A 26,488-nucleotide genomic window follows, 5' to 3' on the forward strand; every position below is an offset into this window, starting at 1 on the left:
AAAACTTAGTTATTCTTGTGTTGGAGTCGTCTGTTGCCTCAGTGATGCTCATGGTATTGCTTTTCAGTGCCTGGTACACCATGCCAGTGTTTGAGATGGAATGGCCTCGGCAGATGAGTGGGGACTGAGGGCTATAAAAGCCCAATTCAAAATGGCTCAGAGCCAGGGAAGCAAAAACAAGGAAGCCTGGGTTCTGTTAAAGGAGCCCCAATGTTTGTAATTTTTTTTTTTCCTTAATGCATTTGTTTACATATTGTGGCCTGAGTTAAAGAGAGGCCCATGGCAGTTACAGGGGTCAGTGGCAGAAAAAAAAGTCAGCTGTGGGAAACCTGCTGAACGCTTCCCATGTCACTGAAGAGCATCTTAGAGGTTTTGCAGGTCTGGCTGTTTTGGGCAGATAGATTATTGTGACGGCCTTTATGTAGGGTCTGCCAAAGAGACAAATTTGGATGCTATAGCTTATACGAACCACAGCGTCAAGGCTGCTTTTAGGTTTTAGTCCAACAGAGCACATTACCCTATTTTGTTACCAGTGAAGTGGAAGGCGCAGTTTAAAAGTGATTCTCCACAAGCTTCTTTATGTTGAGAAATTATATTCATTGACTAAAAGTTGCAACCTGATGATCCACACATGTGTTGAGGGACTTCGGGTTCAAATTTGCTATCTGTTCCCGTATCTCAAGATTACAAACTTCATACAACCTAAGCGCAGGCCATTGATAATTAGCACTGAAGTTCTGGGGAAGTCTCCAGGCATATTAGGTGTCCCAGTGGCAGGGGAGAGCTAATTCTGTAGGGAATCGCATTGGTGGCAGCAGTGGGTCTGCGTTGCATAACCGCAAACAGTTGCAGCCTTACTAACTGAAACAAATGGCCGTCTCCTCGTGTGCGCAGGTTCACGTGTGAGGCCAAAGGAACTTTTATTAGTCTGGTGATTTTTGCATGATGAATGTTATCTTAGCCACATGGGGAGGTCCTCCGTATGAGCGCCCTCGTGATTTGTGCTATGGGCGGTATCAGAACCCCATAGGGAGGTCTCTGTACGAATACAGTAGTGCAAGGTGCCTGGACAAGCGTCTCTTGGAGAGCATGGGAAAATGTTTTGCGTCTGACCGCAACTGTGGAGGCATGCCGGTGCCACTCTGAAAACCGTGTGAATAATTAATTGCTGCAACTGTTTTTAAGCTTTAAAATGAACAAGAACAGAGGCATTTTTAAGTGCCATTACAAGGGGGATCGCTTCATGGAACAGGCTGTATTTCTTTTCTGATCCACAGGGAGTTTCACTCAGAGGTAGGAACAGCAGCCATCTTGAGGTATGGGAGAGAGAGAGAAGGGGGTGAAAAGGTTCCTGTGTTCAGTCCCATGTGGCTTAAAATCAGCTGGCCCTGTACCAGATGGAGTACTTTTCTAGGTTTCAGCTTCTGTTTTCCAAGTGTTTTGTGTTCATGGCAGCAGCGGAGATTTTCACGGGTTGTGATTTTATCTGTCTGCTGCAGCAGTCTGAATGGATTGAATCTGGTCACAGGTTCCATTTTTTGAGGGCTCTGTGAACACATTCCTTCCAGGTACAATGGCTGGTGGCATAGGCGACTCGAGGGATTATCCCTGGCACCCCTATACCTCAGGACGGAAAGCATGGAAGCCTAAGTTGCCTCTGTCCCTAATAGGTTTCTTGTCCTGAAGTTTTGGGGTTTGGCCAAGTGTTTTGGGGTTTTTCAGGCCCTAAGCACAGTACGCCCACCTCAATTTCTAACAGGCTGCGTGGGGAAAAAAAGGGGGCTAACATTGCTGAGGGTTCACTGATTGCAGCAGTTTGGAATCTGATGGGTCCTATGTGGATGTTGCCCTTAATAATTCTCATAAGCAGGCTGTGAGATTGGTAGGGAGGGTTTGAGTTCTCAGGGCCTCTACTGGACCTCAAATTCCTCTGTGTATGCTTCTTCAGGGAGAAGGCTTCCCCTGTGGCTCAGAGGGGAGTCAAATGGTCACAGAAGCATTTCACCTGTTCTCTAGTTTGAACAGACTTTTTTATATATGAGGTAGCCCTTCCTCCTCCTCCTGGTGTGAATATTTTCCCTTGGGGTAGCTCCTGGGGTAAGAATTTCCTTCTCACTCCCTAGATGGAACCATAAGGGACAGTTTGCCATACTGTGCATTGCATCCTGAAGAAGAGAGAAATGTTTTCTATTAAAAAAAAAAAAAAAATCAGTCCTTTTGGTCAAAGAAGACTGGTAAGGATGGCAGCTCTGGTTCTGGAGTTTCCCATATCTCGCAGTGAGGTTTTGGGGGATCCATACTTGGATAGGTCTATCTCAATTTTATCAAAGGAGGACCCATAGCACTTCAGACCAATGGGTCTTGGAGCTGGTGAGAGACAGCTATGCCCTGGAATTTTTCTGCTCACAAACGAATTCTTATGATTTCCCCATGCATATCTACAGAGAAAAGAGCATCCATTCAAGCCACATTGCAACGGTTGATCGACTTAAAGGCCATAGTTCCTGTTCCAGAGGATCAGGCAGGTATGGTAGTTATTCCATTTAAGGAGGGAGGGTTCCTTCTGTCCTATTTTGGATCTGAAGAGACTAAATGAGTTCTTATGCCTGACCCGCTTCAGAAAGGAAATCTTGCTATATGTGATTATGGCAGTACAGAAGGGAGAGTTTCTAGCATCCCTCGATCTAACGGAGGCCTATCTGAACACCCCCATCCGAGAGGAGCATCAGCGATTCTTGTGCTTTGCAGTACTAGTTTCACATTACCAGTTTCAGGCTTTCCTGTTCAGTTTGGCTACAGTGCCAAGAACCTTTTCCAAGGTAATGGTGGTGGTAGAAGCCACTGCCCTATCAAGGAAAGCATATTGGTCCATCCGTATCTGGACAACTGGTTGATCAGGACCAAGACAGCATCTGAGAAGCAGGTCATGTCTCGCAGGGTGGTGCAGCTGCTACAGGAGTAGATTGTGTAGTTATTCTAGCCAAGAGCAGTCTACAGCCGGCGCAGATTCTTCAGTATTTGGGAGTCAGTTTCAATATGGCATAAAGCAAAGTGTTTCTTCGGTGCAACACATCCAGAGGTTATGGGGGCAAATACGGGCCCTGAGAGCGAAGGTCTGTTCGATAGCACATTGTGTTCCATGGCTATAACATTGGAAGTGGTTCCATAGGTAAGGGCACATATGCATCCACTTCAGAGGACATTGCTATCTTAGTGGAATCCTGTCTCAGGAGTACATGTTATGGATGGCCCTTCTGTTGGAGGTGACACACAAGTTGCTTTTGGTGGATGCAGAAAGATCATTTCTCCAAGGGGGTGGACTTAGAGATTCCCGATTTGGATAGTTGTCACAATGGATTCAAGTCTCCAGGGCTGGGGGCCCACTGCCAGGAACTAATGGCATAAGGGCAGTGGTTTCCCGAGGAGATGGGGTGGTCTATCAATCGACTGGAGGCTCGTGCAATTTGATTGGTATTCTTGAAGTTTGCAGACTGGTTGAGTGGAAGAGCAGTAAAAGTGGTGTCTGACACCACTATGGATGTGGCATACATAAATCGTCAAGGGGGAACCTGGAGTCAACAGGCTTCTAAGGAAATGGACAAACTGCTGCCATGGGCAGGACAGCCTCAGAAGAGGTTCTCAAGCGCTCGGATTGATGTTCTCGTTCATACATGGCCGCAGGATCAGTTGCTTTAGGTATTTCCCCATGGACAATGATTGACAGGTTGCTACAGAGAATTACGGGGCATCCGGGATTAGTTCTTCTGATGGCCCTGGATTGGCCATGTAGGCCATGCTATGCGATCTCCAGCATCTAATAGTCGGCAGGCTGTTGTGTTTACTGATGCAAAAAGGACTTCCGCATCGGGGTAGATTTTTCATGAAAATCCAAATCAGTTTCATCTTATAGTTTGGCTAGACTGTTGAAGCATGGTTATTTTTCAGCGGTGATGAGCACCTTATTATGAGCTCTAAAATTTTCTACCTCACTGGCTTATGTAAGAGTTTTGAGTTTTTGAGAATTGGTGCATGGAGCAGCAGTGTCACTCCTCCGGGGTGGCAGTACCCATAATCTTGGACTTTCTACAGGAAGATTTGGTTAAGGGATTGGACCTTAATATGCTGAAGTTGCAGGTCACAGCTTTGGCTTGTTATAGGGGATGAGTTCAAAGTAGTACTCTCTCTCTCTCTTCGCTTCCAGACGTTGCTAGGTTTCTGAGAGGGATTAAACATATTCAACCACCTTTGCAAATACCTGAGCTGCTCTGGGATCTTAGTCTGTCTTGATCTTTTGACCGGTCCCACCTTTCATCCTCTTCCAAAAAAAAGATGAGTTTTCTCCAATGTTCTCTCGCCCTAGCTTGATGCATCTCTACTGGGGTATTATCAAGCTAGGGCAAGAGAACATCTTTGTGTATCATTCCTCATTCCAAATCACATCCATTCTTCATTGATGTGTACTGTGCATGTAAACCTGGCCTCAAATCCCTAGTCCACCATCAAAACATCATCTCGAGTTACTAGATCACCCTCCTATAGTGGTATATATAGAAGACAATTATGCGTGCCACCCCAGAGTCTGTCTCTCTCTCTCTCTCCTCTCCTCTCCCTGCTCGATAAATATTGTGAATTCTGTTTCGGGCATATTGCACAGCTTAACGCCAGGAAAATAATGTGTAGTTATTTCTGGCATTAGAAACGTGCGATAATGTGCATTATTCTATCGCACGCTGCGTTAATGCCCCTCATTTTCATAGGCCCCACCCAAACCTCTCCCCAACTCCTCCCCTTTTAATACATTTTCAAAATTTTCATTCGCGTTGTGCGACGCGATAAATAATGCATGTGTTATAGCATTATCATGGGCGTTAGGGCCCTAATACCCGCAATAACAGCCTAATGCATTTTAGTGAATGACCCTGTAAGTTTGTTCGTGAGGCAGTGGAGTGTGAAGTGACTTGCCCAAGGTTCTTTGTGTTCCCTGGGTGTATATAACGGATTTGTACAGAAAAGATTTCTGTAGGTGCAGATGTCAGGAGCAGGTCTGCTTTCTTTCCTGCATCATAACCATGAAGGAGGAAAGCACTGCTATTCTCTAATGGACACAGTGAAATGTCCTACATAATCATGTGAGAGAGAAATTTTGGTGTAATGCATACCACAGCCCTGTTCTATACATTGTCATGATTTTTTTTTTTTTTCACACTACTTTTTGCATGTTGGATGATTATGGCTGATTTGCCTCTGTGTTTTCAGGAAGTAGCTTGAATGCAATCTACCGGTATTACCACATGAAAGGGAAGCAGCCTGGTATGAAGTGGAGCACTATTGACAGGTGGCCCACTCACCCTCTCCTTGTTCAGGTAAGTGGGCTGTGCCATTGGTGGAATAGGAGCTACAGCAGGTTTACTGGTCAAAGTGAGAGGATTCATATATCATTAGCATGTCCAAGATGAATGGTAGTTGTGCAGAGTTGATAGCTGTATTGGTCAATGACGGGAGCTGGAGGTGGGGCGAGAATGTCATCTTTGCAGGCTGCACTACCTTTTTATTGGCTCAAGGTAAGATGATGAAGCACCTGATCTTTTGAGAGCACAGAAATCCCTCCTGCAATGTGCATAAAGGATGGGGCATATTCATTGCTATTGCATCACTTAAAACTATCCTGTTTTCAGGTATCATCAAAATCAGAGAGAGAAAAATCCCAGGCACTTAAATATATTGGTTCATAGTGCCAGCCACTGCTACCAGGCAACAAGGAGAAGAGACTGTCACTGCTATTGGGCTGCAGAGGAGAGGCTAGTGGAAGATAAGAGACTGGACTAGAGTAATGGGGAAGTATAAGCTGAATGGAAGGGTGGAAGAGGCTGGGACAGAAAAGCAAAAAAAAAAAAAAAAGTTGACCTAAATAAATTAAATAATAATAAAACAAACAAAAAAAATTATAAGAAAAAACATTTTGCGTGGCACCCACATTTTTTAAATATTCTTCCATCTCAATGATTTTTTTCCATTACCAGCTAACTTCCTGAGAAATTTCATGAGTTAGATTTTTTTTTTAATTTTTTTTGTTTAGTCATGAGAATGCTGGTAGCAAAAGGTAGCCATCATCAGGGATAATTGCAGAGAAAGGTCAGTTCTCATGGATTATTAGTCTCCGGTTTCCTTCTGACTGACTCTCTTCTTGACCCTCTTCCTCTCAGCTTACTCAGTCATATAAGGGCGATGTAATACAGTGCACTCAGCCAAGTGCACTGATTAACCCGTGGCTGGATGGGCGTCCATAACCCATTAATGCTATAAGGGGATTAGCGTGTTCAAAACCCCCCACAAAACTAATAGCACCATCACAAGCAAATGCACGTTGATGAGGCTATTAGCTATTCTCCCCAGATCCAAAAAAAAAAAAATGTGCACCCAACCCACGCCCAAAAAAGTGTACAGGAAAGCAGAAAAATATTGCTTTTCTGTACATCCTCTGACTTAATATCGTGGCGACATAAAATTGAAGGAACCAAAAGGTTTAAAAAAAAAAGTGTGCTAGCATCAGGTAGGAAAAGGGACGCTCAATTAATGAGTGTCCATTTTCCTAACCCATTGCTTGTGCACAGGTTAGGAAATGGATGTTCGTAAAATTGAGCATCTGTTTTCCTAACCTACTGTCAGCCACCTTTCCTGGACACCTTCTGCCAGGGAGGGTAGTAGGGGTGCACATTTGTCCCTAGCGCCTCCTTGGCAGCGCGACCCCCTTATTTAAATATTCAATCTCTGGCCCAGGAGAGGTGCCGGGGTGTGCGTTAGGAAAGCGGGAGCTCAAACACCGAGCACCCATTCCTGCGCTGATTTTTTGCATCAGTCTCTCTCATCTCTCTCTCTCTCTCCCCCTCTCCCTCTCCTCTCCCCCCGCTCCTGTGGTACATTCTGACGTTTATTGCTTTTCACATGGACGAATTCCTGGTCTGGCCCTTCTGTTTTCTCTCTCTTTCGCTGCTGCTTTCAGCCTTGCACTAAGCGGGCTGCTCATGGCTCCTTTCTTACTTCCACGGGAATAAAATATCTCATGGTATTGAAGACTCTTCCAGCTTCACTTCATAGCCTACTGCTTCATGCTTACCTGTCCTGATGCTGAAATGCCTTCGTTCTCACAGCCTCTTGTCCTAGCCGCTCTTTCTTCTCTGCCGTTTTTCTATGTGTTTTGATTTTAGATAGTGCCCTGGGTAGGATGGCACTGATCAATATTTATTGGAAGTTGCGGAATATAAATGCCAAAAGAAATAGAAATTGAAACTAAATAAACTGCACTCTCCTGAGAGTGTGTGTGTGGTTGCTTATAATTATGTTTTCAAGGCATAAGAGTAGAGCTGCTGGCAAAATTATGTTTCAGACTCTGAGATTAATACTTTTTTCTATTCTTGAACAAATAATAAAAAAAAAATCTTTAAACAAAATAAAAAGACTCTGAACTGTGGATAAAAGTTAGTAAGTATTGATCCCAATTGGTCCCTTACTCTTGTTACACATCAAGGAAAGTGTGTCCAACCATCAGAAACCGTAGTGATCAAGATTAATCAAGACAGTGAGATATTGAAATGGTTTATTGGGAAGCTACTTCCTCGATGGGTTTTCTAGTTTTTTCAGCCCTTGCCGGTGGTTATCCATTGCTATGCTGCATTGGGCCTTTCTGGAGGCAGCAGCCCAGACCCCAGGACCCCCAAAAAGTTCTGGTTCCCTGGCTATGCACAAATAGTATTGTATATGCTTGAACCAGAACTTCTGGGGGGGGGGGGGGCTGTGAGGACTTGAGCTGAGAACTGTTAACTGGAACTTCAGTCTGCTTTTCAGCCATTGTGCCAAGGCTTGCAGTCTTCCTGGATCAAAAACCTTTGTTTAACATCTTTTTTTTTTTTTTTCCCCTCTTTGTCCAGTCAGGTCATGCCAGACCAGCAGATAGAGGCCAAGATCAATAGGTTTGCTGATGTCGCTCCATATAGGGCATCTATGCAGTCATTAGTCGGCCAGTATTCTCTGTCTCCAGCAGACAGTAGATAGGCGTCCTGTGCGGTGGACTGTGGCCTGGTAGGCTGAAAGGAATTTGTTATTGGGCTCCTGAGGTAAAAGAATTTTCTCCCTCCCTCAATTGAGCAGGATTCTCTGCTCTTATTTTAATATTTTAATTTAAAAAACCAAAACAAAAAACAGCTGAAAGGCAAGCAGGTACAGGAAGCCGAGCACAGCGGCAAAGGCCTATGCACTCTCCCCCCGCAGCTGATGACTGATGCTGCATTTGGCCAGGTCAGGCTGAGCTCAGATAAAGAGCAATTTAAAAAAAAAAAAAAAGGAGGTAAGGGGAAGTTGATTTGAGGGATTCCTCCCCCTTCCCTTCTCTGTGCGCCAATCCAAAGTCTGTTCCCGTGAGCTTTTTTCTCTGCACATAAAGCTGCCCTCTTAGTATGTCAGTTTGAGCTTACATGTCCGGCTGTGCATCTGTTTGTGCGCCTACCTGGGCGCTCAGTCGGGCGCATAGGGATGCTCAGTTATGCACGTAGGGGCGCTTAGGTGGACGCACAGTGGTGCACTTAAGGGTGCCTCAAGTTGAATGCGGACAGCGAGCACTCGGGTGGGCTCTCAGTTGTGCATCTACCTGAATGGTGTATTAGGTGCCTAATTTTTTTTTTCAGCACCTATTGTGAGCCCAGCTGTGCTCACAGTTCTCAGATGCCTGTTGGAGCATACTGACAACTCTATGGCACTGATAGCAAAGAAATCTAACCAGCTTATCCTTTGTGCTGCTTGCCATATTCACTATCACCCACTGAGCAGTACTTATTAAATCACATTGTGGCAGTAATTAATGGAGGAAAGCCGTGGAGTTGAAAACTACTGGAATCTGCATTGAAAAGCACTTTAATGAACTACATGTGATGATTGAGATGAGATCTTATTGAGTACATGATGTTTAAATAGGAGTCAATGTAAAACATTATGATATGGTGCTAGAAATGATGTGTTAAATAAATTGATGATTATATTTGTTCACTGCCTATATGCTAATAGTATGTGATGTTTTAATGTGTGGCTGATTATATTGTATGTATTTAGGGGGTTGTATTAGGATGTATTATTCTTAATAAATGTGTTTTAAAATTATATATGAGATTAATAGTTAAGGTTCTCCTTTTGTGTTGGGTGATAGTGTATATTGGGGAACCGATTTGTGATTTATTTCCCTTAGTATTGTATTGGCTTGCCATATTCAGGCATCTTATCCCGGCGTTCCCTCTAACTTGTGTCAGCACTGTTTGGAGGCTCAGGGAGAATTGTCTCTGGCTGATTTTGCTAAGCCCAGTCTTTCCCAGCATGATGCGGGAATGGAAAAAGAGCTGCCAGAGGTTTCGCCTGAATTTGGGGCTCTCCTAACTGTTCGTCAGCGGGGAAAGAGAGTTCAGTGGGCGCAGGACCGATGCCCCCTGGTTTTGGCCTGGACCCCTCTGCCTTTTCTTGGGTGGAATTTATCAAGGGCTGCAGTCTTTTCTTCAGGCACGGTCGGCAGCCCCAGCCAATCTTAACTGGTCAGGATCGCGGGCTGCGGTTTCCCGCGCACCTGGTGCTGCAGGTAAGAGTTGGTGTACATCTTGACCTGTTGCGGGGCAAGCCGATAGGAACCTGAATGATGCGGATGATGAAGCCGATCCGTACTCCCTGGAGGATGGGGAAAATTCGTTCGGGGCTGGAGCCGTATATAACTTATGTTGCATTTCCTTCAAAGAGATGCTCTGAATTCCCAGACATTGAAGATGCTGGGTGTACCGAGGGGGGTGATTCCATGTCTGAGCCAAAGAAAGATCCCATTTTGATTTCTTTGCATAAAGCCTCGTGTTTTCTCCCTATTATAGAGGCTATTCAAGAATTGATTGATCTTGAATGAGGTGCCCCAGAAGCTAATTTTAAAGGGGGATGAGCTTTGGAAGGGCTGTACCCCCGGATCTGGCTGGAGAGCGCAATTGCGCTTCCGAAAGTGGATGCGCTTGTGTGTGCCATCACCAAGTGGACGACTATCCCTGTAGGTCATCCTTAAGCAGGCCTCGAAGCAATGGCAATGAATTTGCAGATGGCTTCTTTTGCTCCCTTGTGGCTCGCTCTGTTTACTTCTCTCAGGAAATTGATGAATCTGCTGTGAATTCCAGGGCAGTGATGGTCCCGGCAGATGCTTTTTTGGCAGGTGCGGACTGCGATTGGGTCCGCACCGGCCAGACTGTGGCTTCTTTAATAACGGCCAGGCGTCAGCTATGGCTCATGAATTGGTCGGCTGATACAACCTCGAAGTCTGATCTTACTAAATTGCCCTTTAAATGATCACTCTTTTTGCAGAATGAGCGGAAAAAAAGAAATGGCCAATAAGTGAATCACCCCCCAGGTTCCTCAGTTACCAGAGGATAAGATGCAAACTCCACGCTCCTTCAGCACGAGAGCTTGTGCTAGGGGTTTCAGAGACTTTCGACCCTACAGAGGAGCGACTTCTCAGAGGACTCTGCCTTTGGGCAGGTCTCAGTCCTTTCAATCGAGGCAGTCCAGAAGGGGCGCAGACTTGGATAGTGCCCCCTGAGCCTCTCAATGGAGCAGGAGATAGGGGTCGCCTGTTGCTTTTTTATCGGAGGTGGATTGAGATCATGTCAGACCAGAAGAGACTAGCAATGGAGTGTATGTTGTCAAGACTCCTATGGGCTGTATTTCTATTTATTTTGTTGTGCCCAAGAAAGAGATCGTCTTTCGCCCCATCCTAAATCTCAAGGGAGTTAATCTTCATTTGCGGGTGACTGTTTTTCGCATGGAAACCTTACATTCAATGATATAGCAGTACAATCGGGAGTTCCTGACATCTCTGGATTTGTCAGACATTCCTTCATATTCCCATCTATCTGGAGCATCAAAGGTTTGTGCATTTCATTGTTTTGGGGCAACGTTTTCAGTTTTGAGTGTTGCTTTTTGTGTTGGCTTTCGCACCCAGAACCTAAGATTATGGTAGTGATTGCAGCAATCTGCAGAAAGGATGGCGTTTTGATTCTCCCATACTTAGATGATTGGCTCTTCAGGCCAAAAGTCTGGAAGAGAACCTTTGGATCTCATGCAAGGTGCCTCCTTGCTACAGGAACTAGGTTGGATGGTGAACTTGCCCAAGAGCAATCTGCAGCCATCACAGACACTGGAGTATCTCTTGCTGCATTTCAGATCGACAAGAAACAAGGCAGGGTGTTCCTGCTGGAGGGCCACTTCTGACGCATTTCTGTTGACAGAAAAAATACACCCAACAGTGTAGTCTTATCTACAGCTGCTTGGTTGATGGCGACCAACCTAGAAGTGGTTCCGTGAGCAAGGGTGCATATGTGCCCTCTTGAGCCCATTCTGCTGGCTTGTTGGAGTTCACAGGATATGGCTTCACCTACCGGTGGAGATGAGCATACAACTGCAATGGTGGTTTGACGAAGACCATCTAAGGAAAGGGGTTTCTCTATGGTCACCTTTCGACCGCTGTGTAGCATTCTTTGAGGTTACTTACCTTGAAAAAGGTGTTTCTTGTGGCAGTTTGTTCTGCACAGAGAGTCTCCAAACTGCAGACTTTGTCTTGCTGGGAACCGTTTCTGCGAGTGACTCCGGGGGCTATAAGTTATGTACTGTTCCATCTTTTTTGCCAAACGTGGCTTGTATTTTCACTTGAATCAATCAATTTCTCTGCTGACTCTGGACAGGGAGACAGATATGGGTGAATATCGCCTGTTATGGTCCTTGGATGTCAAAAGTGATATCTTTAAGGATTTAGAGGTTTCTGAATCTCTAAGGAAGACAGACCGGCTGTTTATACTCCATGGTGGGAGTAAACAGGATGAGATGGTGTAGCGGGCTACAATAGCCCACTGAATTAAGGAGGGAGTCATGGCCGCGTATGTGGATGCTGAGCAGCCCATTGCCTAGTCAGGTTAGGGCCTCAGGCAGCATCCAAGGGCCTTGACTTTCACGGTCTGGGAAGCTGATAAACATGAGGGTAATCTGCAAAGTGCAGCAGATACTGGCATTAGCATAAGTTTGCTGGGCAGACTGGGTGGATAATTTGGTCCTTTTCTGCCATCATTCTATGTTTGTCTTTTCCTCCTTATACTCTCTTCCCCACTTCTTTTTTTGCTACCCCCCACTCTCCCTCTACACTTTCTACTTTTGGGGTGCTGCGGGTGAGTAAATAAAAGCATAGAGGCAGCAAGAGAGGTTTTTTGGCAGTGATGTCTGGCTTTCAGATAGCGTTCGATGGTCAGGCTCAGGGTGAATACAGATTTGGAATTTTTGGTGGGCCACGGATGAATTGCAGCTTCAGTAATGGTGGTGGAGTGCGGGAAGGATGTCGTGTTATATGAGGCCTGTAACTTATGCAGGGCACAAGCCGGGAAGATATAAAACTTTTCTGCGAGTGCCAGAAAGCTAGAGGGGAACTTTGTAGCAGCAAATTTGCAGCCGTGGAAAATATGGCTGCCCTTGATTTTTACGCTGAGATCCAGGAAGCAGCAGGATGCTCGGTGACTGTTTTTAGAACTGCAGGCCAGCGAGATTGAGTTTGACCCTACTCCATTAAGCCCTGTAAGGCTTGTTAAAAGGGCTCTGTGGGCAATTCAGCTGGCTGCCAAGGGTGTTGCAGTGTTTGCACCCTTAAGCTAAGCTTGATGTGGCTTCTCTGCCATGGGCTGCCATCTCTGGAAATTTTTAAAAAGTTTATAAGCATTCTGTATGGGTCACGGGGCTGGACTAAGGTCCACTCTGAGCCTGCTTAGCTATCTGCTTTTGTAGAGTCCAAAGGGAAAAAGAGTCCCAGGTAAGAGGAGGACAGAAAGTTTGATGAGACTTCTTTCCCTTTGGGTGATTCTCTGGAGCATCTTCCTAGGCTTCCCCAGGGGAACAGTTAATGTCTTTCAGAAGCTGTGGATGGTAATTCAGTGGTACCTTTTCCATAAGGAGGAACTGGCATCTCTCATTTCTCATTCTCTATGTACTTTGGGTATTGAGGAGGGAAAAAAGGATGTGACTCCCAGTAAGACTGAGGACCCTATTATGTTCAGTATTAAGAAATCTTCCAAGTTTTTTCCATTGTATAAAGCTGTTCAGGATTTGATTGATCTGGGGTGTCTCCAGAGGTCACTTTTAAAGAAGGTTCAGTGCTGGCCAAGTTGCATCCTTTGAATCCTGAAAAAGTGAGAAGTTCTGTTTTTCCTAGGGTGTACACTTTGGTCTGCTCAGTAACTAAGTGAATCACCATTCCAGTGGAGGTGGGGTACGGCCCTTAAGGATACTCTGAACAGAAACTGTTCTTAAGCAAGCCTTTGAAGTGGTCTCCATGGCCTTCCAAATTGCGTCTTGCAGCTGTATTGTGGCGAGATCTAGTTTGCATCTAACATAGGATGGTTCCTTGGATGATTCTCAATTGGAACCAGGTACAGCGTATTTAACAGATGTTTGTTTTGATTTAGTACATTCTTTGGCCAGAGGATTGCCTCTGTTATGGGGGCAAGGAAGGTCTCTGCCTCAAGAATTGGGTCAGTGGACACTATCTCGAAGTCTAATCTGACTAACTTTCCCCCTTTAAAGGGTGCCTTTTATTTGATGAGGATCTCGAGAAAATGGCAAAGACTTGGCGAAGACTCAAAGATTCCGAGGCTCCTGAAGGTTTCTCCTCAGTCCTTTCAGCTCAGTAGATTTTGGAACTCAAGGCATTATAAGAGCAAGAGTGCATCCTGTTAAAGGTCTGGTTCTTTTTCTAGGAACCAGTCCTTTCACTCCAAAAAAGGAAGTAAGGAGAGATCCTCAGGGAGAGAATCCTCTTCAGCTGTCTCTCAGTTTTACTGGAGCTAGGCCCAAATTATTTCAGATCAGTGGGAGTTGGACATTGTTGCAACAGTTATGCCCTGGAATTTCCTGGCCAGTTTCCAACTCTTATGGCTTCCCCTTGTCAGACCTGGAAAAAAGAGGGAGGCGGTAAAAGCGACTCTTCAAGTGGAGAAACCTTTCCAGATGGTAGTTCCAGAAGGACAGGAAGATCTTGGCCAGTCCTCGATTTATTTTGTATTTCCAAAGAAGGATGGATCTATCCGTCCCATTTGGATCTGAAGTGGGTGAACCAGTTTCTGAAAATGACATTTCCAGATGGAGACTGAAGTTGGTGATTCTGGCAGTTTGAAAAAGAGAATTCATAATTGCTCTGTATCTAATGGAAGCTTATCTTCATATCCTGATACGGACTGATCATTATCCATCAATAGTCATCCTAGACCTTGAATGATCTGGTAGGATGCAGAAAATAGGTCATCAGATACAAGCGCTTCTAACCGCAAGGAGTCCAACAGTACATTTTCTTCAATTTCTGGGCTCAATGGCAGCCCTGGATTTTATGCCATGGGCAAAAACATACAAGAGACCGCATCAGAAGGCAATTGAGTCCTGATGGAATCCTCAGTCATAGCACTATTCCGTAAAGCTAATGATACTGGATGAGGTGCAATTAAGTTTGTGTTGGTGGTTGAGTCCTGTGTACTTAGCGGGAGGCATGGACCTGGAAAACCCAGAATGGATGACAGTGATGGACCCCAGTCTAAAAGGCTGGGGAGCGCACTTCTGGAATTTGCTCAGTTACTGCGGAGTCGTTCAGTCAGGATAATGTCTGACAACATCACGGCGGTGATGTATGTATTTATTTATTTTGCAGTTCTTGTATTCCACAATCTCCAAAAATTGAATGTGGATCACAAATGACATACACAAAAATATAAAACAGTAAAATATAACATCAGTCAGATAACATATTGCAATAGTCCAGATGACTAAGCGCTAATGATTGTACAACAGATCGAAATAACTCAGCAGTCAATAATTGATGATATGGTTTTAGCATTTTTAGCTTGTAAAATGTCTTGTTAACTACTTATCTAATTTGGGGAAGCATGATTTATTTTGAGTCTATAATGACTCCAAGATTACCTACTTGTGTACAAATGTCTAATGAGACTTCTGTATTAGAAAGTATTATCTGAGCATTTGTTGGACTCTATTTACCTATCCACAAAATCCCCATAGCTTTTAATGGGGGGAAAAATTGTATTGCTTTCTATGGGATACTGACCAGCATTCCATTCTAAATGTCCTCACCCCCACTCATCCTTCCAGCATTTTGCCACTGATCAACACAAGCAGAGAGAGTCAGGGAAAATAACTGAAGAAACAGGCAAAGGATGGCACAAAAAAGCACTTTTGAAATATACACATACCACCCCTCCACACATCCACCTACGTACACAACCTCACATGCACACACCTCACCTCACACACAGACACGTCCACACTTGCTCCCAGCACACCAACACCTACATGTTCATAGTCATCTATTGACATCCCATGGAGGGATCCTTTTGATGAATGTCAGCGTATACTTCCTGGTTTGGTTTTCTTACTCCTGCTTGCTGCAAGTACTAGATCATAGAGAGAGGGAAAATAAAAGATGCAACTTCTCCACTTGTCCCATTCCCCCTCCACCTCTCACACAACCCAACCACATCCCTATGACAACACCCCCAGCAAGACACAGTCATACCCCCAAAAATCCTTACATACACAGTGCTGCCATGCATTACCCAACCCACAGAATCCTATCCACTCATATTCACTTCCATCCCCAACACACTACTTGCACAACCCTCACAACCACATGTACTATCTGCAAATACAACCCCCAAACACACAATCCCTCCACAAACCCATCCCACCCAAAAAACACACACCCTACATACCTACTCCTCCAGATATTCCATGAACACCCATCCACACTAAACACAACCTTGTACCCCCATATACACACCCTTACGTCCCCCAAAACACACCTTCGCCAACCCACCCCTTGGAAAGCTATGCCTCTGCATGATTTCTTTAGTTGTTTCCCTGGAAGAGCCAGTAGATTTTTGGCAAAGTTTCAAAGCCAAATTGTTTAGCTAAACCAAAACTATTTGATAAATCTTCTAGCACTCACTGGAAAGTTCTAAAACTTTACAAACTTTAGGACATATCTGACTTCTTCCTTACCAAATAACCAGGCACATAGTCCTGATGGGGGAATTTATATGAAGGTGAGATTTTGCATTGTTGGAGATCTTTCTTGTGTTTTTTAAATAAGTGTTCATAGTCATCTATTGACATCCCATGGAGGGATCCTTTTGATGACTTTCAGAGTATACTTCCTGGTTTGGTTTTCTGCTTGCTGCAAGTACTAGATCAAGTACTAGATCATAGAGATAGGGAGAATAAAAGATGCAACTTCTCCACTAGTCCCATTCCCCCTCCACCTCTCACACAGCCCAACCACATCCCTATAACACCCCCAGCATGACACAGTCATTCCCCAAAAATTCCTTACATACACAGTGCTGCCATGCATTACCCAACCCACAGAATCCTATCCACTCAGTCACTTCCATCCACAACACACTACTTGCACAACCCTCACAACCACATTTACTATCTGCAAATACAACCCGCACACACCCTACATACCTACTCCTCCAGATATTCCATGAACACACATCCACACTAAACACAGCCTTGTACCCCCATATACATACCCTGACGTCCCCCAAACACACCTTCGCCAACCCACCCCTTGGAAAGCTATGCCTCTGCATGATTTCTTTAGTTGTTTCCCTGGAAGAGCCAATAGATTTTTGGCAAAGTTTCAAAGCCAAATTGTTTAGCTAAAACAAAACTATTTGATAAATCTTCTAGCACTCACTGGAAAGTTCTAAAACTTTACAAACTTTAGGACATATCTGACTTCTTCCTTACCAAATAACCAGGCACATAGTCCTGATGGGGGAATTTATATAAAGGTGAGATTTTGCATTGTTGGAGATCTTTCTTGTGTTTTTTAAATAAGTGTTCATAGTCATCTATTGACATCCCATGGAGGGATCCTTTTGATGAATTTCAGAGTATACTTCCTGGTTTGGTTTTCGTACTCCTGCTTGCTGCAAGTACTAGATCTCTAGATCCTAGCAAAATGCCTACTTTTTCCTGATGTTGCCCATGGAAGCAGTATCTTTGTGATGAGCTGGTATTGCAGAGGGAATTGCACATTGGATGGCTGCTTGTGTGCTATTAACACCAATTGGAGCTGTGGATCTAATGCTGGTACTCAGCAAACCTATCTTCTGGGTCCTAGAAACAAAGGGCTCGATACTGAAAGCACGTTTAGCGTTAGATAAGTAGGACTTATCTGGCTAAGTGGTGGCTGTTAAATATCCGGCTATATTCAGTGGCTGCCATTCAACCAGATAAGTCACTTATCCAGCTAATTAGATAACCGGATAGTCAATGGCGGGGAATGGGCGGATCGAGGCGGAGCTACTTATCCAGTTAACCGGATAGGTACGTATATTCAGCCTTATCCAGATAAGTTAACTGAGTAAGTTAGTCCTGCTCAATAACAAGTCTAAAGTTATCCATTTATGTTAACCAGATAACTAAAACTTACCCAGTTATATTCAGCAGCATATCTGGATAACCAGTTCCCTGTATATACCCATATCAGTCCAGTTCCCTGGGTTTTGCCTCCCTTCCAGCAGATGGAGACAGAAAGTTTTGCTGACACTGCCACAAAAGCTGGTGTGCCGCCTTCAGTCCTTCAGTATTTCTCAGTCTCCAGCAGATGACAGAGGTGCAAAACCTGCAGTCTGAAAATTAGTTTAAAAAAAAAAAAAGTAAAGTTAGAGAGAGGTTAAGGAAAGAAGAGGAGTTCCTCCCAAAGGTTGGCAGGTTCTGGTGGAGGTCATCCCTTCTGGTTCTGAGGTGGATGAGCAGGGGTTGGGGACCCTTGTTTAGCTTGGTCCTTTTCACCGTCAGGGGTGGATAACTGTTGGGGCCAGTTCCCTCACCCCCAGGAGGACGTCTGGAGTCTACTGCCCAGCTTCAGGGAAGTGTCCTTACTTTCTGCAGTTTTAAAATTTAAAACCACCTGAACCGCCTTTGTTTACGGAGGTGCAAGGAGACACCATGAACAAATCCTTTAGCGGGCAAGCAAATTCTAAAGTGTCATCTTGTCTTTTCACACTTGGGACCTAATGGTCTGACGTGACCTTGACCCACTCCTCGAAGAAGAGAGTCAACCGACCCCTTATGACAGGCTCCGAGGAGTGGACTGGCCTCGATTCATTGGGCATACTTGAATCGAGATGCCTCCTGGCCGGAACCATTTCTGTTCAGCTTTTGACTGTTGCCTCCCGGTGCTTTGTCTCTGGGGTCCTCCCGAAGCCCGATTCTGCCAAAACCGCCAATTCACCCTAAAGCAAGGCCATGTTAGAAAGGGATCCTTTTCTGCCCTTCGACTTATCCTCCGGCAATTTATGCCCTTTATTTTCTTTCCCAGATGCTTTACGAGCTCCTCTAAGTCTTCTCCAAAAAGCAGTTTCCCCTTAATGATCTAAGTCTCAGGGGAATTACCTAACTTCTGCCAACCAGTTCCTCAACCAAAGAAACCGCCTGGCTGAGACCACGGACATCAAATCCTAGAGGATGTTCTGATGAGGTCATATATGGCATCTGCTCCATAGGCAACCACAGCTTCCAGCCGCTCAGCCTGCTTGGCCTCTGATGCTGACATCGTTTTGTCAGCTTTCAGCTGCTGAACCCAGCGCAGAACAGAATGAAGCATAAAACTGCTGCAAACCGGAAAGGGGGGGGGGGGGGGGGGGGGGGGGGTTCTAAGATGGCCAAACCAGCCAGTCGTAACTGAGTTTGCTCCTTCAGGACTTCGAATTGCCTCACAATGCCTCACTCTGGCAGGAGAAGAAGAGCCAGAAAGAGGGAGGCATTACCTGATTTTCCCCCATTTGCTGTTTCAGGCCCGATGGACGCCCATGTACATTGAGGAGGCTTAGCTCTGGGAGCTGGCTCACTGGAGGCTGACCGGGAAGAAGTTGTACCCGGTCCCCTCCTGAGCTTTCAATCTTTTTGTCCCTGGAGGAAAGATTGCCCCTGCAAACCCGGCGGAGACATGAGCGTTGGATCCACTGCGGAACTGACGCTGGCTAAGGACGCTGAAGATGCCAGGGACCACATTGAGATCGGCAGATCCAATGACCAGAGCTCCAGAGCCACTGGAGATCTAGGGCGTGCAGGGACTTCGTAGACAGCACTACTCCTAAGCATTTTAGAGAAGATAGATTGGAGTTACCTACTATTCAAATAACGAAGTTGGTAAGACCTTCTACAATTACTATAGAAATAATATGGGACACTATCCAAGTTTTGAATAATAACATTACTAATCAGACTAAGCCCATAACTAACTACTTGGGTGCTTTGGATGGCTGCTTGAAAATTTTGGAAACAGACTTCTGTTAACAAGAATAACTATGGGTCTCTTAAAAAGATCTTGATATATAACTGATTTACAACAGAATACATTAAAGGGAAATCAGTGGTTTTCTTCTAGATTGGAACATTTGGAAAACCAAGTGCGGGGGAGGATCCTATATTTTATTAATTTTCCTAAAGATCCAGCAATTGCTCCTAAAGAGATTGTAGAGAAAATATTTGGGAGATATTTTGAAGATTCCGGAACAGGCATTCCCACTTGTTTCAAGAATTTCTTATATACCATCCTTCGAATGATATGCAGGTTCTCTCTCTAATTGAGAAGTCTCCATTGGATATTACAGCTATCCTGGAAACTTCCCAGAAGGATTTGGTTAAAACCAGCTGTTTCCTTTTTGATGGAGTCTGATAGGGACGCTGCATCCTTAAAATATTTATTGGTCATTGTTTGGAACTTCTCTTGAATATGAAAACTCGTGCCTATCCAGATTTGGCAATCAGACTTCGAAAGAGGGAGGCAATTCTTATTACTTACACCCAAAATTTTGGAGTTGGGGACCTTTTTTTTTATTTTAAAGTTCCCTTGCAAATGTATCATTAAATATCAGAATGTTTCCTATACTTTCTTTTTACCATCACAGTTATCAGCCTTCCTGAGTAATACATTTCCTTCTATATCTTGTTCTTCTCAAGCCTAATGCTAGTCAGGATGTATGTCTATTAATGTTGTTCATTCATGGGCTAGTTCTTTTTCCTCTTAGTTGGTTTATATATATTTGTTGAAGTTGTGATTGGAATCTCTTAAATCGAGGACTTGGATTATATGTGGTGATAATATTTTCTTTTTTGGATTGTTACTTGTTTATGTTATATTGGACTGCAACCCAAGTGTTTTCTTGAAGTGTATTTAAATATGCATAAATAATAAATAAATAAAAATGCTGCAAAACCGCAGCACGAATGCCCAAAAGCAGACACTTCAATATCTTTTTGAGATGGACTTCTAACTTCTTGTCTTGCATATCTTTAAGCGCTGCAGAACTGGCCACTGGAATGGTTGTTTTCTCTTCGTAACAGTCGACATGGAGGCATCCACTTTTGGCAGCCTCAACAGTTCCAGCGTGTCCTCGGGTAATGGATATAATTTGTCCATTGCTCTACCAACCTTCAAACCAGCCTCTGGAGTCTCCCACTCCTGAACCACTAACATCTTCACCGATTTATGGAAAGGGAAGTCCTTTGCCGGACCTCTTAAGCCATCCATGACTGGGTCCACCTCTTCCTGATCAGATTCCTCTCGCTGAACCTTAATTCCCAGTTCCTTAAGGGACACAATTTTTCCCTTTCCACAGTTGGGGCTTGCCCCATCCCTATTCCGGATCCTGTTCTCGCCGGAGAAGAAATCTACCTCAGGGGGGTCCTCTGTGGAGGCTCCTCCTCCGAATCCCACAAGGCCTTGTTCGCAGCATCTGAATGCCCAACTTTACTCAGGACTCGCCGAACCCTGGTCGCATCACTAGCCTACGAAACGTTGGACCTCTTGCCAGGCCGTAGACCATGTGGACACTCCACCTGGAAAAGTGGCATCCTGTGGCTTTCCTAGTGAGATACACCTTATGCAGCAGCAGAACAAAGTCAGGAGAAAAGACTGCGGATCCTCCCCCAGGAGGGTCCTCATCTTCCTCCGATAGAGGCTCCTGGGCCCTCACGGTCTTCCATGGGACTTCGATCGGCCCGGGGACAGTGGTGGAGGGAAAGGCGGTTCAGGAAACCATCAACTGCTTACAGATGCTGGGAGCCATAGTCCCCGAACCTGTAAAGGAATGGGGGATGGGAAGGATTCCATTTATTTATGGTCCCAAAGAAGAAGGGACCTTCCATCTGATCTTGGATTTAAAAAAGGTGAAAGGGGCTCTCAAAGTTCCTCATTTTTCAAATGGAGACCCTGCGCTCTGTGATTGCAGTTGGTTTGCAAAGGAGGGTTTTTTGGCCTCTCTAGATTTGACCGAAGCATACTTACACATAGTGATCCGGACAGATCATCAGAAATTCCTGAGGTTCATTATTCTCGGGGACACATTTTCAATTTTGCCCCCCTTTCATTCAGGTTGGTGACAGCTCTGAGAACCTTCACCAAAGTGGTGGTTGTGGTGGTGGCGGTGGCTCTCAGGAAGGAGTGCATTCTATTTTTCAACCCATATCTGGATAATTGGCTTTTCGAACAAAGTTAGGTCTTTGTTAACAAGCAGTGGCATTGGTACTGTAGCGCTTAAGGTCCATTCTCAGATGTTGGAATTCCTGGGGCGCGTTTCGACACAGGATCGGGAATGTGTTTCTCACCAAGGAACACATCTGCAGAATGCAGAAGTAGGTTCATAGCTTGTTAGAGAGTTCAGTTCCCAAGTATGGGATTACGTGCAGGTTCTTGGCTCTATCAAGGAATCAATTCCACATTGGAATTGATTCCTTGAGCATTTGCTCATATGAGGCCTCTGCAGAGGATGTTGTTTTCCTGGTGGGATCCGTTGTCTGAGCAGTTTCATCTGCCGTTGCCTCTTCCAGAGATGGCCCAAGTCCAGAGTCTTATGGTAGCTTGGTTGGGACCACTTAAATCTGGGTGTAGACTTGGAGGTTCTGAATTGGACAGTAGTCACAACTGATGCCAACCTCTCTGGTTGGGGAGCTGTATGCCAGACTCTGAGCAGGTCCGGTGGTTGGCGTCAGAGGCGTCTTGGTCTATCAATCGCTTAGAGACGAGCGGTGCAGTTTGTGTTGCATGCCTTTCTACCTCTTGCGCAGGTGATAGTAGGGATTTTGTCGGACAATGTGACAACAGTGGCTTACATCAACAGACAGGGTGGTACCAAGAGTTGGGCGGTGGCTCAGGAGACCCAAGAGTTAATGCGCTGGGCGCAGAGCAACATCTGGAATTATTGGCGGCTTCTCACATAGCCAGGATAGACAATGTAGAAGCAGATGTTTTCAGTCATCGTCAGCTGGATCCCAGGGAGTGGGAGTTATTGGAGGAAGCAATGCAGCTTATCCATCAAAAGTGGGGCATCCTCCACATGGACTTAATGGCAACTCCACTGGCTTCCAATTGAACAAAGAATACAATATAAAGCACTTTGTATAATCCATAAACTAATCCACGATGATAAAGCCAACTGGCTTAACACGGCACTGCGCGTGCACGTACCACAAAGAAACCTGAGATCTGCAAATAAAGCTCTACTAACTGTCCCCTCTGTCAAATCAGCACATCTCACGCAAGTAAGGGAAAGAGCACTGTCACTGGCTGGTCCTGTACTCTGGAATACCATGCCACTCGAAATAAGACTACAGACAAATCTGAAATTATTCAAAACTAATCTGAAAACCTGGCTTTTTAAACAAGCATTTTATAAAGATAAAAGGAGAAAAATAGTTGAGCGATAAGGATGCACCAAGCTAGATGTTTTTAGTAACCTACATAAGCATATTAATGTTAAAATCAAACTGCCTAATTTGTTCCTAACAATCATTTAACTTACACACCTAGTTTATTATTTTAAATTGTTACCGTACTATGGCGCACGAGTAATTTGTAATCTATACCACCCATATTTCTCTTTATCGTGCCCTTCTGTAAACCGTTGTGATAGTATTTAACTTAACGACGGTATAGAAAATTTTTTAAATAAATAAATAAACTCAAAGGAATGCCAAGGCTCTATGCTTTTTCAGTCACAGAAGAGAACATGGAGCAGTAGGAGTCGATGCCTTAGTGCTCCCATGGCCACAGGGGTTCTCCTGTACGTATTTCTGCCCTAGCCGCTGGTGGGCAAAGTGTTGTGGCGAATAAAGATTCATCCGAAAGAGGTGATTCCGGTAGCCACGGAGTGGCATCGGCGGCCATAGTTTGCAGATTTGATCAATTTAGTGGTGGACGGGCAGCTGCATCTTGCTTATCTTCAGTATCTTCTGCACCAAGGTTCCATATTTTCAGATCAGGTGGCTCACTTCTGTCTCACAACTTGGCTTTTGAGAGGAAGCATCTAAGGTTGAAAGGATATCCCAAGGATGTCATTTCCACTCTGCTGCAAGCTAGAAAGACTTCAACATCCTTAGCCTATGTGAGGGTGTGGAGAGTTTTTGAGGCTTGATGTACAGAGCAGGCGGTAGAACCTACTCGAGCACCTATGGCACACATTTTGACCTTCTTACAATGGGGATTGGTGAAGGTTTTGGCCTTTAACACCTTCAGGATCCAGGTAGCGGTATTGGGCTGTTTTAGAGGCAAGATGCAGGGAGCAGCCCTAGCTGCACACCCAGACATGGTGCATTTTCACCGGGGGGTGGCGAAGCTTTTGTGGCCTCCGGTGCGGAAGTGGGTCATCCCCTGCCCCTCCCCCCCCGAGCCTTAATTTAGTCCTCAAGGGCATGTGTATGGCTCCATTCAAGCCATTTAGAAGGGCATCTATGAAGGATCTTACTTTTAAAGGTTGTTTTTTTGTGGCAGTTTGTTCCACTAGGAGAATTTCGGATCCTTTTCTGAGGATTATGGATTCTGGAGTCTATGCGTACGGTTCCTTCCTTTCTTCCTAAGGTGTTATCGTTTTTTTTTCATTTGAATCAATCAGTAGTGCTTCCGGCCTTCCCAAATCTGTATGTTGCGGCTCTTGGATGTGAAATGAGCCTTGTTACGGTATCTCAAAATCACTAAAGCTTTTGGCTATTGGATCATCTTTTTGTGCTATAGAGTGGGGCAAAAAAGGGACATAAGGCTTCGAAGTTCATCATAGTGCGGTGGTTGAAAGAAGCAATAGGTTCGGTGTACGTCCGTCAGAGTTGCACTCTTACTGAGGGGTTAACTGCTCGCTCTGCTTGATCACAAGCAGCATCCTGGGCTGAATGTCAACAAGTTTCACCACCTGAGATTTGTAGGGCGGCTACTTGGAAGTCGTTGCTCACTTTTGCCAGACATTATTGTTTGGTTGTCCAGGCTTCAGATGCCATGGGCTTTGGTGACAGTGTGCTTTGAACGGGACTCTCGTGGTTAGGGAAGCTTGGGTACAACCCAGGAGTCTGAACTGATCTGGGTACGTACAGGGAAAGGAAAACTGGTTCTTACCTGTTAATTTTCGATCCTGTAGTACCACAGATCAGTCCTGAGTCCCACCCAGTTGATGTGGGGAGAATTGGAGAGACCGCTTGATCTGTTATTATAAATAGACTGAAGAATGGCACAGGTTTCATTTGGTTTCTTCCATTGTTAAGATTGCAAAGGATCGTTCTCATTATAGGATTCCACTTGCTACTCCTTGTTCAGGGGGATGTTTTATGTGAGGTTGTGTTTATGTTCAATGGTATCTTGGCTTGGGTACTGGTCAATACTGAGGGACTGCAGGTGGCACACCAGGTTATGTGGCAGTGTCAGCAAAACTTTCTCTGTCTCCATCTGCTGGAAGAGAGACAAAATCTAGGAGTCTGGATTGATCTGTGATACTACAGGAATGAAAATTAGCAGGTAAGAACCAATAATTCTATATCTTTGAATATTGAGCCCTAAGAGGCTGATATTTAAAAAAAAAAAAAAAAAGATAGAGCACCTAAATTTAGGCTCCTACTTTCAGCAAATTTAAGCCCCCAAATTTGGTTGAAATAGATGCCTATCTTTGGGTGCCTAAATTTAGGATTGCTGTTTACTTGTCAACCTTAAGGGCCTAGTGCTGGAAATTAGCACCAAGCTTGTAACTTCATTCCCCCCAACCTGAGCACTCCTTTGCCCCACCCACTTTTAGGAACCTCAATTTAGGAACAGAAAATTTTCAATTTGCCAGATCTAGGCACCACACTCCTTAAGTTGGGCACCTAGATCTTTCGAATATCAGATGAGAGAAAACGTCTGTATATTCTGGTCTCCTACCCTGAGCATTTGATATTCCGCCTTTTCCCAAAGTTTGTCTCAAGGTGGATTTCAGTAGATTTTAATGAACAGAAGCATTAGAACAACTTACAATCAATTAGCATTTGTAGTTGGCTAACCTTGGGTTCCGAGTAGTGCCCTTGTTGTGTATGAGGCAGTCCCTTGTTGGGGATGTTCAGGAAGCTTGGAAGATGTGGGTCTCGGGGGACGGGCTGAGAATAAAGCCATGCCATAGCCTTTTTTTTTTTTTTTCCTACACTTAAGGTCGCCTGGCTCCGGGTGCAGGGTTAGTGGTACTTTGTTCTACATTTTGGTGCGTAACAGCTGAAAGCGCGGAGTCTCATGCAGTACAAACTGGCAGTGGTCGGGGAGGAGAGTTAAACAGAGCCATATCGGAGTTCTCTTGAAGGAGAAGTTGGGGAGAGAGATTTAGGAGCCTGTTTATTCAAGCCTTTGAAGACAAAGCAGAGTGTTAAATTGCATAAAAAAGGCTTGTGCTTATTTCCTCTATCTCATTTCTCTGTTTGCCTTCAGTGTTTCGTGGACCACATCCAAAAGGAACTGTCCATGTTCCCAGTGGAGAAGCGAGGAGATGTTGTCATCCTTTTCTCAGCTCACTCGTTACCGATGTCTGTAAGTATCAAAGTCTCTGGGCCTTCATGGTCTGACCCCCAAATCCAGCAAAGAGTGGAACTGCAACCCATGTGATCACCTGAGAGAGCTAGAAGCCATTGACTTTTTAATAACAATCCCTAGTAATACATGGATTATGGTGAGAAGCCTGATCCAGCCCAGCACCTCAGCAGCATCCCTTTCTAACTTTGTCCATGGCTGCTTCCAGGCATGGTCTCACAGAAGTGAGGGAGGGGAGCAGGTGTGTTTGCTAGGTATTTTTGGAAGTGGAGACAGTGGTGCAGGGGGATTTTATAAGCACCTTCCTGCAGATTTGAGAGAAAAGGCTCCCCTCTCAGCTGCTGTTCCCCATGTCACTCAATCTTCTCCATTGTCTGTCTCCTGTTTATGCATCTTCTGATTGACTTTCCAGTCTCATTTTCTTTTCACCACATTGTCCTATATTCCCTCCTGACTTTCCCACCTCTCAACTCCTCCTCCTCATGCCTGACTCTCCTTTGCTTCTCCTCTGTGCATCTTACAAAAAAAAAAAAAAAAAAAAGCAAGCTAGATAAATGT

At 44.8% G+C, this 26,488-nt stretch overlaps 1 protein-coding gene across 2 annotated transcripts in view; it reads left to right on the forward strand.

Annotated features, from left to right (window-relative positions):
- The window catches only part of FECH (ferrochelatase), a 126,116-nt gene that overhangs the window by 50,279 nt on the left and 49,349 nt on the right, over nt 1–26,488 (forward strand). For both annotated transcript variants that reach the window (XM_029579658.1, XM_029579665.1), the window contains exons 6-7: nt 5,257–5,363; nt 25,832–25,930. In XM_029579658.1, coding sequence (XP_029435518.1) covers nt 5,257–5,363; nt 25,832–25,930 — 206 coding nt within the window. The remainder of the gene's footprint in view (nt 1–5,256; nt 5,364–25,831; nt 25,931–26,488) is intronic.

Source organism: Rhinatrema bivittatum, chromosome 1 (assembly GCF_901001135.1).
Source record: "Rhinatrema bivittatum chromosome 1, aRhiBiv1.1, whole genome shotgun sequence".
Classification (NCBI taxonomy): domain Eukaryota; kingdom Metazoa; phylum Chordata; class Amphibia; order Gymnophiona; family Rhinatrematidae; genus Rhinatrema; species Rhinatrema bivittatum.